We start from the raw sequence: 21,769 nt of genomic DNA on the forward strand, positions 1-21,769 counted from the left end.
GTGCTTTACAGACTAGGGATTTGTATTTTGGTTTCCTAGCAACTCTGAAGGCCAATTCAGTGATTTTATACAGAGCACCAGTTACAGGGTTGCTTCAGCTCTTTTCACAGAGAGATTTCAGAATCCTTAACTGCCTCCTTCTCTCCTTTGATGCACAAGTAAAGTGCAATTTTAGGCTCATTGGTAGATTAGTAACACCTATGTTTTACCTATATTCCATCCTCTGATGATTTTTTAATTTCACATGAAAAAATGATTAAGAGCTCTTCAACTAGTATTTAATCAAAGTGGTCAGGGGAAATGAACAAATGGAAAGGAGAATCTGCAGATTAAAATGAAGCTATCATCAAAGAAGATCAAAGCCAGAGCTGACCTCACATCATAGCTATGAAGGACCCAGATGCAGTTTCTGCAAAGTTACAAAATCCTGCCATCTGTGAATGGGAAAAGGAGAAAAACCAGGCAAGAAAAATGAGGTTAATTCTACACCTTGATGAGCACTAAGCTTTTAAAATTCTATTTGGCACATAATTTCAAGATTCATAAACATGCATAAAGAAATAAACACTGGGAGCATCAGTATTTATGGCTGGGAATATATTTTCCACTGAGAAGAGCTCCAAAGCTGGCAGAAATGCTCCAAGCTCTCCATCACACTGTCTAGCCAAGATGCCTCAGAGAAGATCAGAAGTTGACCTGCATGAATTTAGTCTGCAGGACCCACTGGCCTCCCTGCTGGGGCTGCCCATTAGTTTCAGTTGTGATAATGTTTTCTGAGATGTGGCAAATTGCCAGTGGGGAACTGGATTAAGATCACCAAATTACTTGGCCTGTCAGCCCAGAAGTAAAGCAGTTCTCTTTTCCATTTTCAGCTCTTCTGGATAGTTTCAGCTGCAGTCTGAAAGGCTCTGCACCAGGATGGATGCACTGATTTACAGTGTGCAACAGAAATGTGCTTTGCTCTGTCTCCAGACTTCACTGCTGAAAAGAGTTTTCCTGTCTAACTGCACCTGCACTCTCCAGAGGGGAAAAGGCAGAACCCAGGGCATGTGTGGTCCTTGAGAAACTTTGTCACCTTTCTTGCCCCACAGAAAATCAGTTCAATTAAAAGCAAAAGGTGATGCTTCTCACAATGCTTTATTTCTCCTAGCTGAAGTCTGGGAATAAATGAAGCAGATAATCTGACACTAATGTTATTAATTTATTTTAATTCTTTGGTTTGCAGCTATACATGTGGGAGACTCTGCTACCTAGTTAGCATAAATTTGCAGCAAGATAATAATCTACTGAGAACAGATAATTTTCCCTGAGAAGAGATGACATTATACATGGTAACTAGAGAGAACAAATCACCTGGAAAGTGAATCAGCAGGGTGGTGCTGGCCCACTCCTCTTCCTGATAATCTGTGCATGCTGCAGTCACAGGGTCTTTGAGAGAATTTATCCTCTACATGTGACTTCTTATAAATACGTATTATATTATTGTCTTTGTGCAAATATTAAAATGAATGCTATATGTATAATGTTGGAAAACTTTGCTGAATTAATATAGTTTCTTTTAGTTCTGCTATTAACAAAACTTATAGTAGTGTGATAAATATATCTTTTTCTTGGACTATTTCTTGGTGATGTAAAAAGCTTTTGTTCATGTGACTAACTCAGAGAATGGTAAAAAAGATAATCAGGAAATTTTTCACATTCTTGGATTATTGGTGATGGACACCACAACTCCAGGGAAAGAATTTATTGATCTTCTGTTATCAGGGAATACTGACAGGATGGAGCCACAAGGAGGAAAAAAAAAAAAAAAAGTTTATTTAGGTTGAAGGGGGAATAATTTTGAATAATGGATGAAGGTCTATGAATATGCAACAGGTTGATGCATTCAAAGAAGTGTTTTCTGAATTAGTGTGTGCTCTTGGCTGAAGGCCAAGAACTCAGCTGTACAACCTTCTGCTTTATTGTTTGTCTTTTATTAAACTTTTACAATTTTACCAGGAAAGTGAACCTCGTTTTTCACAGACTGAAGACTTTTGACTCCAGAGCTTTGGAAAGGACACTGATACCATGAAGTCTGTCTGAGATGACAATAGGAGCAGTCTGAAATGGTACAGTGTGGACAATTCAGCTGCTGGAGTTTTAATTATGACACTTCACCACCACTATGGGTGTGCAAGGTTATTTACTACCAAAATGACAATCTCTTGCTCCTGGGAACATTCTGGATCACAAATGCAGCACCAAGTGGTGAAAAGCAGAGAGCAGGAGGGAAGAAAATGCACTTTGCCATCACAAATCCCCAGATGTGTTTAATGTGTAGTGTTCCTTGGTAAAAAAAATTCAGTTTGGATTTTGCATCTTAAAAGCAAAGTTGCAAGGTCTACATGCAAGGTTTGAAGGAAAGTTGGGGGAAGAATAGTTTGTTCTGCATTTTTCAGTATTAGGACAATATGTTCAATATTTATTTTGACGTTTTTCACTCACTGCCTTTGGTCAAAAAGTTTTATTCTGTCTTAAAACCTTCTTCCTTTAAACTCAGCTACCATATCCAAGTGATTATGTGGAACAAAAATATCAGAAAATTTAATCAAAGGAACTAAAGAAGGCTCGTGGCTTTCCTGGTTGTTCATAATCTGTGTTCTGGATTTTCAAGTGCCTCTCAATGCATTAAAAATCTGCATATGAAAAAACTGCAGAAATGACTTGAAAATCAGAGTTTGCATCTTGGAAACAACTGTTTCTTTTTTCAAGGTTTGAATAATTTCGCTGGAATAAGTTGGATAAAGGGCCAGGCGCTAAACCAAGGAGGTGTGGTTACAGGATAAGAAAGAATAACCTAAGGCAAAATCCCTTGGCCAGCTCAAGTAAGCACAGGGATAAATGCAGAGAGGGAAGGGCAGAGGACCTCTCTTGCCCTTAATTGTCTAAGTGAGCCTAAGGAGATTAGCTGCACAATTAGGGATCTAATTAGTGCCACTCCCAGCTAGGACAGCAGCCTGATTCCCTGTGCTTCAGTATTATACACCTGAGGTCTGACCTATAAATGGAGTTTGAGCTGCCTTTGCAGCCCCTCAAATCCCACCTCACTCTGTGCCACAGGATAGCACCCACACCACAGGAGAGGCTGTGAATCCATCCACCAGCACAGGATTTGCTTGTCAGGAAACAAATCCTGCTTTTCCAAAAACTCCTTCTCAGAACAGCCCGAACAGAAGTCATGCAAGGCAGGCAGGAGACAGAACTGGGATACAAACAGCAAATGGTAGAAGGGCTTGGGGTGGAAGGGACCTTAAAGCTCACTAAATTCCATGGCAGGGACACCTTCCACTGTCCCAGGCTGCTCCAAGCCCTGTCCAGCCTGGCCTTGGACACTTAGGGATCCAGGGGTGGGCACAGCTTCTGTGCCAGTACCTCACCACCCTCTCAGGGAAGAATTTCTTCCAACCTAAACCTACTCTCTATAAGTATGAAGCCAATCCCCCTTGTCCTGTCACTCCCCTCCCTCATTCTTTTGAGCCACTTGTCCTTCTCCTAGTAACCAACTCAATAAAAATATAAAAAAATAATGCCATCATATTCAAACCCCTCTCAGTCAGTTCTGTTCTGGCTCCAGTCTGCACAGCTTGGCTGTGGGATGACCTGCTGCTCTTCACTGGTTTGTTCTGGCCACCTCTTGGTGTCTGACCCCAGCAGTGCTGAGTGGGGACATCCAGGCTGCTCCAAGTCTCCTTTGTGTTCTCTGAATCTGTTTTACCCACCTGTGCAAACAGAAGCAGCACACTCTTTTTCTCAGCATAAACACATAGGAACAATTTCCACAAGACCACAAAGGCTTTCTGGCATGTTTTTTTTCCTTCCTAATCAACCCATTTATTTTACTAGTTGCGTGTGCATGCTAAGAGGGGATGCTTTTAGGGATGGCTGACTGTAATTATATAAGACAAGAGCAGAGAAGCTGCACTCAGATTCATTTCCTCCACAGCCAGAGTCTAGATTTTCTGAGAATTAAATCCCCATAATGAAGGGGAAGCCTTTGTGTGCTGCTCTTGCTGTTTCACATCTCTCATTACACCCTCCGAGCACACAAGTAACGACTGAATGATTTCAGGGTTTAGCTCTTGAAGTAAAATCAGCATCTCTGGGTCAATGTTACATAAATAACCTGAAATGTGCTGGAAAAACATGCACATATTGCTTTCTCTGCTCTGTTCTGGAGTCTCAACAAAACCAGGGTGCAGCCAAGAGATCAGAGAGGTTCAGCAGAGAGAAACATCAACAGAGAATAGTGGAATGGCTTGGGTTGGAAAAGGGCTTGTGCTGGTTTTGCATTAATTAGTTTCACAATTACAAATTCCCAGGCAACTAGTATTCGTAAAGAATAAAACCACAAAAAACCCTGTTTTTTTTCCTCTTGTAAAAAAGTCCCTATAACCTAACAAAAAAGACTCCTCTCCCTAAAAAAATATTCTTAAATTAATAACTAAAATACCTCTGTATATTATAATTTTTTAAAAAGTAATCTAAAATTTTTATCCTAAATTTATTATTCCTCTATGTTATTAATAAAAAAATTTTTTACACCTTTTAAATTTTAAGCCTGCCCTACTCTTAATCCTATCTCACAACAAGAAATAAAGAAATAAAAATTAACAAATCGGAACCACTCCAGGGCCTTAAAGACCATCTCGTTCTAACCCTCTGTCATCAGCAGGGACACCTTCCACTATCCCAGGTTGCTCCAAGCTCCATCCAACCTGGCCTTGAACACTCCAAGGATGGGGATTTACGATTTCCCTGGGCATCCTGTCCAGTGCCTCACCATCCTCAAAGGAAAGAATTTCTTCCTAATCTTTAATCTAAACATTGTGAAGCCAATTCTTGTCCTGTCACTCTGTGCTTCTGTAGAATCTCTCTCTCCAATGGCCCAGAGGAGCAGGGAGCAGGCTCTCCCTGCTTTAAAAGCAGGGCTTGGGAGCTGCTAAAGGTCAGAGCTCCCAGACTTTTTCAGGGTGTGTGAGCAGTGCAGTGACACAGGAGGGCTGAAGCAAGAACTGCACAGTGCTCAGGAAGCCCTGACCCAATGGGCTGTGAGCAGGCAGGAAAGGAGCAGGGATGGATCAGTCTCACTGTGCTGTTATTCTTCATTCACTACTGCAGGGAGCATTTTGGGCCAGGTGGATGCTGATCAACATCCCCATAGAGCACCCTGTGATAAGAATAATTTTAATTTTCCTGCTTTTCCTCTTTTTAAACCAGGATAATGAACATGCCCTTTCCCTTGCATTCCCAGACATTGTCTGCCCTGCTCATGTCAGTGGCAAGTTCCTCAAGGCAAGGCTTGTCTTTTGCTGTTTGCATGGCTTTGTGCAGCACCATCTGACCTGCGAGGCACTGCCTCACTGCAGCAAAAATAAACACATGAAAAATACATTTGTGACCCTTGTGTACAGCCAAGTGCTGCACACAGCCAGACATCCATTAAGAGAAGATTCAATATCACAGAGTGGTCTGGACTCCCTCAGCCTCTTTTCTTCTTCTACCACTCACAATATAAATACATTCACAATTTCTTAGGATGACTTAGAAACATCCTTATTTTAGCCATCTATTTTCTATCAGATAGTGAATTGTATGTTGCAAGAGATAACAGGGTTAAATTTCATCTGGGATCATAAATATCATAGTTTGTTTTAACATTTATTTGAGTATATTTTCTTTAAAAAAAACCTAAACAGAATAAAATTATGCCCACAGCAGTAGAGAAAGAGAGAAAAAAACAACCCCCAAACCATGCACACAAAAGCGAGGCACAACAGGGAAAAATAAAGCAGCTGTAACCTCAAGTGGAAACAATTTGATTACCATCAATTCCCTGAAGTACTGACCAGATAAACACTTGTTTAGTTTATAAGTTCTGACAAGACCACAACCCAAGGTAGTACAGAGGCAAGGGAGAGATTTTTCTATTTATTTACTGAAACTGAGAAAATAATAAAGACAGGAATCAAAATCCATGTCTTCTGTGTTATTACAAAATATTACCAGTAGGCAGACAAGGCAAACTCACTGGTATTGTTATGAAGAACCACATGCCTAAAGCAATGGACAGTGAAAAAGTTGCTTAGATTTCAAAATCTGCCTTTATTGCATTTATAAAATAATTTCCTACCAGATGTCTAAGAACTAATCACATCATCTGGCAAATGTTATATTTGCCTCCCCCCCTCTTTTATTTTTTGGCTCAGTTATGAGAAATATTTTAATTTTTTAAGTGCAAATTTAACCTCCATTTTGAGGAAGCAAAAAGATTATTACAGGAAAGGATGAATTAAGCAGACAAGGAGTTATTGCTATTAAACTTTCTCCCAGTGCCTAAATATAGAAATTATAGCCAGATAAACTGCTTACATAAAATCTCTTTATCACTTCTTAAAATGATGAAGTCTGGAGCTGCAGCAGCTTTTGTCCACAATTTCAGAAGACTTTTTTCATGTTATTCAGTCACAGAAAATCTCTAGCCTTTTGCCCCCTTTACTTTTACTTCATTCCTGGTTTCAGGAATTTTGCAGGTCCCCTGGATTATTTACATCTCAGCTGGAGCTATCAGTCCTACCTCTAAGAAACCTGCATTGAAACAATCACCCCATGTGGAGATGAGGAATTAGACTTGATCTCCAGTTGGGAAAATGTAACAACTGGCTCCAGTCAGGGATGAATGTTTCCTAATCCAAATGGAAGGATGCACATACACAGACTGCACTGAATGATGAGATGCACAAATGCATCCTGGGCCTGATGAGAAAGGGAAATTCTTCTCACAAATATTTGTAGCAGGTGAAATCAACAATTTGCCATAGTACATGAAGATATAAAGTCTTCTAAGACCATTCTCTTTGACAGTCAAAATCAACACAAAGTCCTATTCAAATATATAAAGTCAAAGAGACCACACAATTTAGAAGTTTCCAACATTAGCCTTTTCCAAATTCTGATGAGTCCCATCCTTTTTTCTTTACACTGAGCCTTGAAGGACTAATGTATTAAATCTCTCATCCATGTAATCTCATTTACTTGGTACACCCTGCTGAAAAATAATGGACCCCTTGATAAAGATCACAAACACTATTTCAGGTCAGTCAAGAGGGTTTTGCACCTAAGAGGAAAATAAATTAACAGAAAGTAAATTTAACTTTAGCCAAGTCATGACTGCAGTTCCTGTATAATATAATCTATCATCCCCTCCTCTCTTTGCTCCCTCAGCTGAACAGAAATCTAAACTAACCTATAAATTTACCCAGTCCTGGCTCCAAATATTGAAAGCCCAAAGTGCTGGTTCAACCACAGTTCGGATGGGGTGAGGGAGATGAGCTCCTGGTCATAACAGTCATCAGCTTTTAAAAAATAATGATCAGTATGTCAAGCTGTATCTGTCATAAAAATATGTACTTTTGACATGTTCTTTTGAAAAAGTCATTTTGATTTCCAAATGTTTTGTCTTTTTTTCTTTTCAGTCCATGTAGCATTTGAAATTCTCAGTCCTCTCTTGCTTCCATCAGGCTGTCAAAATGAGAAGCATTTATCCCTGAAAACTCTTAGTTCAGTATGAAATATTGAAAAGGTGATGTGGGGCCAAGCTGGTGACCTACATTTCAAAATCCCTGAAATAAAAATACCGAAGGGAGACAGTGAACAGGTGAGCAGGAAGAGACCAGAGTCATTAGATGAAAGGAAAAAACAAGAAAAAATAGAGAGAGGTACATACTTGGCAAACCAGATTGGTAACAAGAAAGGAGTGAAAATGGGGTAAATAAAAGTGGAAAGCCAAAAAGCAGGAAGGGTGCAGGGATGTCTTGGGAATAAAATGTTCTGGGAGAAGGGGCAAAACTGAGGGCTGTACACCATGTTGAAGGTCTCAGCAACTGGCTGGAATTGACTTGAGAACTCAATAACCAAAATCTAAACATAAAATAGAAGAAATGGATTTAATCTTATGTAGCCCTTGCAGATTATTTCTATTTCAGTTTAGGTCATTGCAATGCATCCACACAAGTAAGCTGGCATGATTTCCTTCCCCAGACTCCACTGAGCTGAGAGATACTGCAGCTTCAAATAATTACTTCAGTGTGCTTTAAGGGCATGATTTTTTCCATGATTCAAGAGGCTGTGAACCAAAAATCTGTGATACCTTCCTACACATTCTTAGGAACTGCTTAGGACTTTCATTTTGGGAATTGCTTAAACCACTGATTTGAAGACTAATTTTCTTGAGAAACATAAATAACTAGGCTGTTCTGTATTTCCCCTATTCTGGTATTTTAAATATTACACATATTATCACAGTGTTTCTTAGACAACTAAAGATACAAATTTTAGGGCTGATACTTGGCTTTCTATACATTTCTGGTTTCGAAGATTGGAATTATGAAATTCCATAGAAAACAGGTTATTAATTAAAAAAATAGAGGCTTTAGATATGCACAGCAACATTTTCTAGCTCCTTCCATTTTAAACAGCTGCAGCATTCTGAAACAAACCAAGAACCCAGTTTTGTATTCTGGGTTGCTAATTAGTCATTATCTTTTATAGCTTTAATCAATGAACTGCTGAAGCTAAGCCAGAGCAGGTTTATTTGTAAATTAACCTTTCACAGTCTCAAAGAAACAGCACTTTCAGCTCCTGCACATTTTTTGCAGTGACTGCTTGATGAGTCTTAATCACACCCTTTTTCTGTAGATGAGGAAGGTCATTTGAAGAAGGAGAACAGAAATTCACTGACATTTCAGGAAGAAATTCTCCTCCACTTACAGCCACAGTGTGAAGCTATATCATATGAAATATGTTGCAATTTAGGTCTCATCACTCTCTGAGCTATTTTCTTAGGCTCTTTCTCTTTAAACTTTTAGAAATTTTAGGATTTTTAGAAGACTAATTGAGTGGCTAAGAGCTTTGTGACAATACTGTGGGACTCTGTAGCTTCTCCCGTAATGCCTGCCTGATTTCAGCACCAGTGTCTGTTCCAACAGTGAGAATCAATCCCCCCCCTTTTCATTCCTTCTGTGCTGATATTCCATGGACACCAAAATGCAGACAATGTCAAATGGTTATTCCATGAAAAGAGCAACTGCAGTGCAGCTTTCTGTCCCACTCACCACAACCTATTACCCAATCCCAGGGTGCCAATCTTCTTCCCAGTGACCTAAGCTCAGTAGTCACTTAAAAATGGACCTGTGCCATTCCCAGGGCTACCTGCCTCCTGTAGACCTTCTAGCATCTCTTCCAATTGTTTCTCTCTACCAGATTCTCTATGCTCATCTTTCCATACAAGATTTTTATTGGTGTCCCCTCTGATGCCCTCAAGTTTCTCTGCTCAGGTCTCTCCTCCTTGCAGTATCATCCTGGATATCATCTGGGCCCTTCTCAAAGTATCACTTTCAGATAAAATACTCTTATTCAGGTTGGATTTACCTGCCTGACATCCAAATTAGTCTGTGAAAAAGAGAATTGGGAATGTCACAACTAACAGTGGATAATTATAATGATTTCTTTCCCTATCAAGGCATTCTTGGACATTTTTCTTACAATTCAAACAAGAACCCCTGTCCTTTCTTCAGTTTTTCTACATTCTGTTTACAACACCCCACCCCAAACCAGCAGTACAAAACTCACTAGGAATACTGACTTTACTTTTCAGGAAATTTTGCTTATTTGACATATTTACAGTTGCTTCCCATTTAGTTTTCTGAATTCATCACTTATTCTGCATATCATGCCCTATCAATGGACCTTGTCTGCATTCCAGGTTGCAGCAGCAACCTTCCTCTGAGAGCAACACAGATTTATTCCAGGGGAACTGTAGATCCCAGTGTAAATCCAGGGCAGCCCAGGAGTATGTGGACAAGGAACACCCCTACCTAGCATGGCACATGTGAGAAGGTCACAGGCAGGAAGTAAGGAACAGCAGGAAAAGCAGAATAAAACCAGGAAAGTTGTGAGACACACAAATTTCAGAGATTCAGATTTGGGGTGATGAGGTGCAAAGAGCTTTGTATAAAGGGACCTTATTTATTATCTTGTTCCACCCTCCTGCATTGGACACCTTCCACTAGCCCAGGGTGTTCCAAGCCCATCCAACCTGGCCTTGGACACTTCCTGGGATGCAGGGGCAGCCACAGCTGCTCTGGGCACCCTCACAGAGAAAAATTTCTTCCTACAGTGCTCCCAACCCGTCCATGATGATCTGTCTGCTGTCCTGTCCCTGGGAGAGCCCAGGCAGTGCAGACAGGCTCTGTTAAAATAATTGCACTGCATCCAACTCTGTGACCCCAGCACAGAAAGGACATTGACCTGCTGGAGCAGTGTTACCACCTCTCCTCCCCACCTAATTCCCTGAGAAAAGGAAAAGAAATAGCACATATATTTAGAAGAATGTTACCAAAGCAAAATCAGAAGCACAAAATTAGTGCATTTTAGGATGGCATTTGTTTAGGCAATCTTAATTCAGTCCCTTGTGCACATTTATAAGGGTAGACACTGAAATCCTGATTTCCTGAAAGTCCATGAGCTATTTGACTTCAGAGATGCCAGTATTTCCCCCACAGCTTCACCTACACACTTAGAACTTTCAGATGCAGATTTTATCATGAGATCCTTTCATCTTTTACAGAGCTGCCTGAATTAAAGTCTTTTATTTCCCCTCTCTACCTATGGTGTGTGGCCCAGTGCCTTGTTTACTGCACACATATAAAGTCTACGTTGAATACAAGATTTGAAATTTCTCATGACTGTTTTTCACTACAAATCCTCATTGTTCTCCTGAGTCTTACATGTGCTATGAAAGCATCTTTAGACTGCTTTTGTGAAGCATTTGCATTATACCAGTTCTGTTTTGTAGATTGAAACCAGCAGCACAGAGAAATATATGAAGATTGGTCTAATGCCTACTAACTCTAAGCTCTGAATTATTCATAAGTCTGGTTTATTCAGAAATCAGCAGTGTTTTATGTCTAGAGCAAAATTTCTGTTCATCTTAGTTTCTGTTACGAGCTCTCACCATTTTTGCTCCAATCAAGATCCATTTATTCTGAGTTAATTATCACAAAAACAGAGTTTACTCAGATTAGTGGTCATCTGAGGTCTGACAGAATTGCCAAAACTACCAAAGGACATAGAGCAGAAATCAGAAATCTGTTTTCACTCCCTGATCTCACTATATAGCATGTGGGGGACTAACAAAATGCCCCAGAGAGCAAAACTCCAAGCCAAAGGGAGTTGAACCTCCTTGTCCCACCTCACACAGAAGTTTCCTCACTGCAAATTTACAATTGATTTGACTGGTGCCTAAGAAGATGCAAACACAATTTTAAAATGCTACATCCAGATTCACTGCTCTTTGCATGGATGAAATATTCAATAAAGTCGACAGGTCAGTCAAATAAGGACCAGATCTTGCTTGGGCAACAGATATTTGCTGAAAAATGTGATGATGTTTGAGTACAGCTGTATTTCAGGAATTAAGGATTTACTCATTTAACACTCTTGTTATTACAGGTCTTGAACCTAAACTAAAAAAAAAGGAAAGAAGCAGTGAAAGAGATATCTCTGGGAAACTACAGGCAGGATTCTAAAGCAGTGGCAGTAATTTGCTAAATATGTGGTGCACTGAGGCTACAAAAGCTAACACAACCATTAATCCTGAGATTTCTCCCTGAAACACCTGTTTGCTATAAAAGATCAGGGAAATCTAAAGCTTTTAGTTACAAGGAGAGGAGAAGAATATTATCTGAAACCCACTAAAAAAAAAAAAAAAGAAAGAAAAAAGGTCTAATTAATGTAATATCAGGGTCACTAATCCCTTGGGAGTGGACAAAGACAAAACAAAATAATCTTCTTTGTGCTGGGATGCAGACATTGCACAAGTGCCTCACAAGTCATGGGTGAAAGCAGCAATAAGAGCCAAGGGTTACAGCAGCACAAACAAAAAGATGCTCAGGTTCCCAAAGCAAGACTAAAATTATAAGACCCAAAATAGAACAGCAAGCAGGACTCAGATAGTGGAACAGGGCTCTGGGATCCAAATGCCACCAGACCTGCTCAGTGACAGAACCATCCTACTTTTGCACTTCCATTCAGGTGCTTGGAAACTGGCAGGAGCAGCAAGAAAACATGTGGGGCAATGTTTGTATCCATACTGGAGTGGGGATAAGGCAATGCAGTGAGTGCTCAGTCAAGGGTGATCAGCACAGCCAAAAGCCTGAGGGGAGCCCTCGCAAAGGTTACAGTGTTCTTGTGGTGACATTTTCAAATGCAAGCTCAACAGTCCCACACCCTTCACGTTCTGCAAAGGCTGTGTCTTCCTGCAAAGCCTGCAGCAGGAGGAAGGGCTCACAAACCCCAGCTGGCCATAGCCTAGGGCCTCATTATATATCAAATTAATTTCCAATTCTCCTTCTGCAAACAGCCCTTCTTCAAACAGTGCAGGTTTTGCTGGGCACCATTAATTTGTGGATGCTGTAGCTGTGACTGCAAATCCTCAGTTTGTTCCTCAGCCCTTTATCCAGGTGAAGTTCCCATTTAAATAGAAAGAAAGGTTTGCACCAAGAAAGATTAAATGAAATAATTATCATTTTTTGCTGCTGGAGAACCCCACTTCCCAGCATTTGAGCTGTCTCTGTGATATGAGCACAGCTCCTCACTTGAATTCCTGACTGACAGTGCTCACAGAGCTGCCATACAGAGCTCACCACCCTACACAGGGCATCCACTGAGTTTACCCTTTACTTTGGACATGGCTGAAAACAGTGACTGACTGCTCCTCTATGTCTCTATAGTATTCCTGCTCCAAAATCAAAAGTGAGAATAATTTTTTTGTCTTCACTGCAAAACATCCAGGTGATTTTTTTTTCTAAACTCATGAGAACCTTCTGTCCATTCTTATTGACTGCTGTGAAGTCATCAGTCAGTGACAGTCAATGAAGCTACATTCTAAACCATGCTTTTTGTGATCACTTTGACAAATAAACAACATTTTAGTTTCTATTGTCATATATTAGTGAATGAAAGCAGTTAGCAAAAAATTAGGTCTGATTTCACCACAGAAAAGTAAAATGAGAAGAGACATTCAAAGAGTGTTACTGGCTTTGTAAAAATAACAAAAGGAAAACTGATAAGCTCCTACCCCAGTTTTACTGTTCTTTTGAAATGGAGGGCAAACCAGCTCTGGAATACACACACCTGAATACACACCTCAGAACTGAACCATTATTCCATTATTTCATTATTTCATTATTCCATTACACAAAACAATAACCTCCAAAAGCAGGGTGAAAGCTGGGATCAGGGACTCTTATCTGCAGTGCTCATCTGAGACTGAGTAAAAAAGATGTGGTTTATGCTTCATTGTTCCACTCTATTTAGATTCCACAGATTAATTGGCAAGAACTTTATATCCAGATCTCAGAACGTTCTGAGTTGGAAGGGACCCACAAGGAACAAGTCCAACTCAGAAGTGAATGGCTCATACCTCACACAGGGACTGAACCCTCAACCTTGGGGCTCATATCTCACACAGGGACTGAATCCACAGCCTTGGGGCTCATATCTCACACAGGGACTGAATCCACAGCCTTGGGGCTCATATCTCACACAGGGACTGAACCCTCAACCTTGGGGCTCATATCTCACACAGGGACTGAACCCTCAACCTTGGGGCTCATATCTCACACAGGGACTGAATCCACAGCCTTGGGGCTCATACCTCACACAGGGACTGAATCCACAGCCTTGGGGCTCATATCTCACACAGGGACTGAATCCACAGCCTTGGGGCTCATTTCTCACACAGGGACTGAATCCACAGCCTTGGGGCTCATTTCTCACACAGGGACTGAATCCACAGCCTTGGGGTTCATTTCTCACACAGGGACTGAATCCACAGCCTTGGGGTTCATTTCTCACACAGGGACTGAACTCTCAACCTTGGGGCTCATATCTCACACAGGGACTGAACCCACAACCTTGGGGCTCATTTCTCACACAGGGACTGAAGTCTCAATCTTGGGGTCATTGGCACCATGCTCTGACAAACTGAGCTCATCTCAGGGTCTTCAATCAGAGGTATAAAACAGAGGTTAAAAAAATTTAAATAGAAGCATCAGGACATCTACTGCAGTTAACATAATTTCTTCACAAATACCCTGGATTTTCACATCCTTACCTGCTGTAGCACTGGACACTGTTGGCCACTGCTGATCAGGCCCTGCTGCTCCTCCACGCAGGACTCCTGCCTCCTCCAGATGCACAGCACTGGGTAAGCAAATATCACAGTTGGGTTATACAATTCCCTCCTGCCCTGCACTGCACAGCATCTCCCTTTCCTGCCACTCTTCAAAGCTCAGAACTATTTATCACTGTGCAGCTACTCCCAGAGTATTGCACAATGTTAGCAGCATGAGAAGCAGCTGTTTGGACTTGCAAAAATACCTTTGATTATTTACTAAAACACAGTCATGGAATAATTTATAAAACAAACACACCTGCAGGACACTTCTCTCTCATTGACTGGGAGTCACTAACAAGTAAGTGACACATCTTTGCTATCAGGATGTAGCAACATTAGGCAAACGATTTAAAAGTTGGTGGAGTTAGTTCTGAGGTTCTGTCGTTACAAATCCCACCTTCCTGGGTTACTGCACTTTTCTTGGAGGAATTCAGGAAGAGAAATACATTTTCTCAAATGCAAAAACTAATACAGCAAATTTTACAATGTTACATCATGAGCACTGGGCATCAAAAGCACCAATTTGCATGGAAGGAAAAGATAAAGTCTGCTATTTTTAATACAAAACTCAGCCTGATATTTAGACGCTGCTCCTTAAGAGAAACAGGATTCTGTGGCTGTGTCCCTGTATCTGCTCATTGGCTTCACACTCCCTTTCATACTTCCAGCTGAGCTTAAGGGCCAGTTTCATCCACATGTGGCAGACACCAAGGGCACCAAATTTCTGTAAGTTTTATGAAAAATCAGCATGGGCAGAGATTTCAGGTAAGGACAGAGGCTGCTGATGTGAGGGAGCAGAGTAACATGTACAATTTCCCATGAAGGCCCCATTAGTCTTGTGGGATTAAAATAAATTCTTACTTTTCATTAATTGTTCAAGTAACTTCAGATAAAATCTTGAACTTTGTATAGAAAGGAATGTGGATCCACAAGAGCATGCCTGACTCAGGACCAGCAGGTAATAAGGTAGGCAGAATTCCTTCTTCAGAATTCTGCTCCCCAGACTGTTCATTGATTTTGCAGTTATGGATTGCAAAAGAAATTGAAAGTCATAGCAGGAATATAAAATAAAGAACACAGCTTGCCCAGTAGGCCACAAAGTCAAGCTTGCTCTGTCTTCCTTTGCTTTTGGTCCTTGAGGTTTAGATTCCTTTTCATACAGCATCTCAAAGTCAGTTGGGAATCACTCTGTGTCACCCACAAGAAGCACAGTGTGACACTGAATTTAGGATTTCAGTCTCATACTGACTCTTCAGCCCTGTGGATAATGGATAAAGGTACAGCACCACTGCACCAACAATTTTGAAAAACCCATAGAATCCTGCACTTTGTGATGCCCTAGGAATGACTGCAGCTTTGTAACTGCATCTACACCTGTACAGGAATTTATCACATCACATTACACCTGAACATAGAACCAGTTTTCTAGTCTGCTCAGGGAGAGTAATAATATTGTTTGATTTAGGCTCTACAGAAGCAATTTTAGTATAATTCCCTTTTTCCAAGTGCACTGAGTAGAAAATTATAGCAGAGACTGCTTGTGGTATTAGGCAGTGGATTTTCAAAGATGTCTAAAGAGATTTGGACAAAAGCCTCACTTTTCCTTCTTTGAAAATCCATCTCATATCTTCAAAAAGTCCTTTCAACTGTATTAATCTTCTTGATTGCACCATGTGGTTAATAAACCTGCTGCAGGAGCAGCTACTTTTATGGTAATGAGAAAAAGAAGATGGAAATGCAGACTGCCTATTGAAACATCAGCACTGATGATTACAGGAAGCTTGAAAATAAACAAAAAGTATATAATGACAATTAAATGATTCAATAATTGGAACAATTATGCCTTGACAGTCAATGGATACAAAAGCAGAAGGTAAAGAACAAGAACAGCACAGCTTTACAGCACTGCAATAACAGCATAAGATGCAAGTCAAACTGAATCTGTAGCACGTGGAGATTGGAAGTGACAGCAGCAGAACTCAGGTGCTTTCCATCTCAGCACAGATATCATCAGAAGATAGTCTGTCCTTTCCACAGAGAGAAGGACAGAATTCCCCTTTTCTGGGGAACACATACCTTTGCATTCCTGCCCTCAGGGATGCAGAGTAGCGCCAGTCCGGATTGGGGTGTTTTGGCTGCAGAAACAAAAGCCCAGGACAATGCTGTTAGTGTCAGTACAACGTGATAAAAACCATCTGCATCTGGCTCATTTTGTCAGAAAAGCCTATATGGATATACTCAGTTTTTGTAAATTGCCAAATCTTCCTACAAATTTTAAAAAACCTTTCAAATGGGCACACAGGGAGTGTCTCTGTAATAAACTTGTCTGCATGCCAAGGCCTCTGGTTAGAGACGACCTCTGTGGAACAATATTTAATGCTGCAAACTGGTGGAAGGTTATTTCATACATTCATCAACATTTTGGGCATAGGATAAAAAAATCCCCATCAAGAAATCCAGAAAATATGGTTATTTACCTGATAAGTTGAGGAAATTCAAACTCCTGTAGTGAATATTATCTGCCTGAGGGTGTATAAATGTAGCTGCCAGTGAGGGGAACTTGGGGCAGTGAGGTTTCTGCTGGAGTTCAGTGTGCTGCAGAGGGCTGCAATGGATGGTATCAGATGTGCAGACTGCAGCAAGTCTTTTATTAAGGACAGACATGGCCATAATACCAAAACCTATTCGATTCTCCATATTCATGAGAGGGCATAAAAGGTAGAAGGGGAAAAGAGCCAGCAGCACCTTTTAACCAACAAGCCTCAGCATATGCTGATGTGCTGCAGCATGACTTGCTAAATAAGGAGATAATTAAGAAATCCTCCGTTGATCAAAAACTGCTCCAGAAAATAATTTTTGCATTGTCAGGGGACCATTACTGTAATTTTCAACTACAGCCAGTGAGTGCAAGCTTAGGTCCCTTAAAATTAAGCCCTGAGGACACACCAAGGTTATTTCTCAGGATACTAAAAACATGATTCTGTAGGTCATAGTGTAGTGGGTGCTTAAGTTCAGGCACTGGAATTCAAAGACAGAACTTATATCCAAAAACATAATGGACTACATTCATTCCTGATGTGTCTTGCACAGTGCCAATCACACAAATAATAAATGACAGTAATGGTTTAATTCTCTTCAAATTATTGGAGGCAGATCAGAAGTGAATTTGACCTCATTACTTGGAAGGGAAAAAGAATGTGTTGAATGTTCTGAATTATTTAAAGCCAACTCTGTCTTTCCTCTTGAGGTTTGGCTTATGCTTTTCCCTGGATCAATAGGTTTTATTCAAACAAAAATGGAGCAATTACAACTTACAGTATTGCTCTATCACCACACTTCCCAGGTCCTGCATCACTCAAAACTCAGATGCCCTTGGATGATGCACACATGAGTATTCTTTATGGTCTGAGTTACACAAAGAGGAGGAGGCTGCTGTTTGCAACCACACATTAAACATCTGTGCTAGCAATTTCCTTCCCATTTACCCCCCTGTTCTCTGTCATGCTCAGGTTCTGCTGAGTTTAGCAGAAGGTGGTTTGACAAGAAGCCCATTATGCATGGTTCTAGTCTTTTCTGATTAATTCCATTTTGTCCCCAGTCCCAAGGATGTCACAGCAACTCTAAAGTCACCCATGTAGTAGAGAACAACACACACTGATCAGATCCTCTCCTGAGCTTGCCTTTCTTGAGTACCAAGGGTGCTGACACCAGAAAATTTGTCTTTTCTTTTGCTGGGTTTTGTTTATAGCAGGGGGACTGCTGGACTTCTGCTCTATTTTGCTGTCTGGGAGGTGCAGGTTACTGACTTGTACAGACTTCTAGGCAATGTGAGGAGGAGGAATCTTACCCCAGTCCCAGGCAAAACACAGATAAATTGAGATTAATAAAAGCACTGAAAAAGTCTGACAAAAGCTGGGTAGGAGTGAGAAAAGAGGAAAATGACCACTCACTCACAGTACATAGATTTTTCATTTTTGGATGAGAGCTTTCCAACTCTTGAGTAGAAAACAAAAATCTATGTTCTGTTTGCAATGGGACATGTGATCTTAATGAGTGATGGTGGAAAGAGAAAGTCATTAATTAGAAATTCATCATTTCTTCACCTCACATGCACACACCAAGACTCTTCATGCCAATATAAGAGAAATTAGGAAACTGGTATTTTCAAGGGTTACTATCCAGGAGCTCTGGCATCTTGAGGCTATTCCCAAACAGTTCTTTCTTTGTCATGACTCTAGATAGGCTGCAGAAGGAGGAGGGAACAAGATGATCAAAATGCACTCTGGAGGTGGAACTATGGCCACAGCTAACCATCAAAGGCTGGGGGATTTTTTGAAAAAAATCAGGATCTGTGACTTCTTTTTGAAGTCATTACAGGAAGAATGAGAGCACAAGGCAGCTGGGCAGCAGCCTGCCTTTGTGCAGACCTATTTTTACCCAGTTTTACATGAGTTTGCTGCTTGACTGGGTCATTCCAGAGTTCAGCAAGAGGCACATTTGTCCCACATTTTGTTACCACAGGTCAGTGTCCTGCAACTGACAAAATCAGTGAAATTTCTATTTTGTCAGCATAACTGGCTTCTCCTTTTGTTCTGCTACAGGCTGCAGTTATTTCAGTTTCTCTGGCCATAAGTGAGAAGTTGTTTCAATACATCTCTAAATGAGACTGGACTAGAAAAGCAATAAAGCATGACCAGTAAAACAAGTTAAGAAGCAAAACAGAACAAGAAGGAAAAATACTCAGAAATTTCTCTCCCTAGCTCAGATGCAGTGCTGCTTCTTATAAATCCACCAGGAATTCAGAGCCTCCAAGCTTTGGCTGGTTTACATCTCTGGTTTAGAGTAGTCCACCTTCCCCAGACCCTCCCTGAAACCTGCCACAGGTCCAGGTGTGACACAGCACAGTCACTGTGCCAGGACAACATCTCAAAGCAGAGCTGAGTGCTCAGGCAGTCCCAGGGCTGCACAGCAGCTCTCCCTGGGCTCCTCTGCAAAGCCCTGCCACAGATTTGGCAGTGAGATGTGCAGTGTCCCAAACCACCAGGACAAGGTACAGCTGAGCAGCAAGTGTGAGGACAGAGAGGGAACACCAAGAGGAAAGCAGGGTCTGAAGGGCTCCCAGTTGGAAATCCCCACATTCTCACTATGTCACATAATGCTGATGAAGACAATATTGTTCCTTTTACCTCCTCAGCTCATTACAGGGCTCTGTTTAGCACAATCCAGCACATTCTACTAGGCTGAAGGCAATTTTAGCTTGCCACTTGCCTCAGAGATTTTTGGAAGCTGTGTAGCAAGTCCAGCAGTCCTGTCAGCAAGTGAAAGAAATCCCATGATCCAGCACAGAAGTAATCAACCATCCCCTTTTTTCCCCATCAGCTGCTGTTTCTGATTCAGTTACAGCACATCATCAAAATCAATCCAGTCAAAATCTGCCCAGGTGCCTACAGAAGTGGTTGTCACTGCACCAGATGAACACCTCATGCCACCAGTTTGCTTCTTCCAGGCTCACAATCTGTCAAGCCCATAACCACAGGTATGAATGTTACTGGTCATAAACACCAGCCCCATTGGGAAGTCTGATAATGGGAATGTACCATGTGAAACAGAGCCATCTTAGGAGCAAGAGAGCTCATGCAAAATATCCCACAGTTGTTTTCAAGTGGGTTAACTGAAAATTGTTCCATTGGTCTCTGGAGAGTAAATTTAGTTGAAAATGTGTTGTTACAAACATTTCCCTAAGCTCACTTTTTTACCTAACACAGGAAGAATTTCTCCCTTGGGTAGGAGAAATTTTAATTTTTCAAAATATCGTCCTGATCCCATATTCAACAGATCAATGCAAACACTACCTTTCACTTCAGTGCTTGCTAGAACAAAACATGCTTGAGGTGGAGAAGCATGAATCAAATATTTACAAACAGTTACCAGATGCTGAGACTCCTAAAAACATCCTGCTTCATTCTGATTTCCACACAAATGCACAACAGAATGGCATAAGGTATACTTATCAAATGTATCTGCTTTGAAGCAATAATAAAAGCCTTTCAGAACATTTGATGGCTAAAGGGTCTGCTTATTTTCCAGTGAGACAATGCTGACATGTATGAGGAAACAGAGGTTTCTATTCCTGCTTTCCTTCTGTAAATGTTTAGAATTAACTTGATATGGAGAACAAACTATTTAAATATATGTTTATCATTCAAGAAATCAAAAAGAAAACTGGAAAAGGGTGTGATTCAAAAGCCCAGAGTCTGGGAGTATTCATTTTCATTCCTAACTCAGAGAAAACTGTGGTGAAGGGAACAGACAAATGCTTCTGTAAAGTACTTTTAGTGAGTTCCAAGAGAAGGAAAACACCTCTGCTCAATCTTGGATGCAGATTTCTGCTGGCACAGCAGAAGCCTCAAACCAAGCCTGACTGCCCTGAAGCACAGAGCACTGTCCCTGCTTAGCTGAGCAGGTTCAGACACTGCCATTAAACAAAAGAACAAACATTTATAGTTAACCTTTTCAATGTCAGCAGGGCTGGAGAATTTCTTAGAGGCTTAAGTTCTTGAACTGAGATTGTAAGACATTGCACCATTAATACCTTTAAATCCTCTGAGAGAAATCTCCTGGACAGACTGCTACAAACAACACTGTGGGGTTACTAGGTTTAGACACTTCAAAACATGCTTGCATTTAAAGCAGTATCAAAATATATTCAACTCAAGAGTTGCTTTCTTTTTTCAACATGTTTAGCAAGCTGGTTTTGAAGTGAAAAACACAGAGAAAGAGACAAAAGCAGAGCAAACAGCTGTAAAACTCCAGTGCATCTCCTGGGTCTTACCACCATCAATGTGCAGTTCTTTCACTCTCTTTAAAAGTGCCCATAGAGAAACACACTCTATTTCTGACCATCACATCAAACATCATATTTTTTCATCCACATGTGTCACCACACAAAAAGAGGTACAAGGAAATGCATAATATAAAAGAGTCCAGTTCTATCAAGTATCCCAACTGCCCACTGCTCATTAGGAATGTGCCAGGCTGCCTTCTGGGACAGAAAACTCCTGTTAAAACATTTTGGTTTGATTGTTATTTCCTGCATTGAAGGGAAAAGGCTGTCATGAGATGCAAGACAAGAGAAATGAGCTTAACTGCACAGGATGTAAGAAGAAAACAGGCAAGATGAAAAGAAAAACCAAGGACCAGACACTACCCAGACATCATTCAGCATCTTCACAGGAATATGAGGAAACAGACTCCAGACTAAAGCACTGAAAGCCTTCCTGAGAATGACAGATCATCACTGCAGCAGTGCCCAGTAACAAAATCACAACTCCACACACAAAGTGTGTGCATCCTTCTTTGGAAAAACAGGAGTCCAGGCTGCCCATAACCCACACAGCACCAGAAATGAAGCCACAGTATGTTTTTTATCCCTTTATTTTGCCTGCACTGCCTGCCTGGTCCCTCTGCAGTAGTTATCTGATGAGAGAGCAATAT

The 21,769-nt window shown here is 40.9% G+C and overlaps 1 protein-coding gene across 8 annotated transcripts in view; it reads right to left on the reverse strand.

Moving 5' to 3' along the window:
* Window positions 1-21,769, reverse strand: part of LOC306808777 (protocadherin alpha-C2-like) — a 105,109-nt gene that overhangs the window by 22,618 nt on the left and 60,722 nt on the right. For all 8 annotated transcript variants that reach the window (XM_079319750.1, XM_079319749.1, XM_079319747.1 and 5 more), the window contains 2 exons: window positions 16,352-16,410; window positions 14,213-14,301 (listed from right to left, as the gene is read on the reverse strand). In XM_079319750.1, coding sequence (XP_079175876.1) covers window positions 14,213-14,301; window positions 16,352-16,410 — 148 coding nt within the window. The remainder of the gene's footprint in view (window positions 1-14,212; window positions 14,302-16,351; window positions 16,411-21,769) is intronic.

This window comes from Erithacus rubecula (assembly GCF_903797595.1).
Source record: "Erithacus rubecula genome assembly, chromosome: 16".
Classification (NCBI taxonomy): domain Eukaryota; kingdom Metazoa; phylum Chordata; class Aves; order Passeriformes; family Muscicapidae; genus Erithacus; species Erithacus rubecula.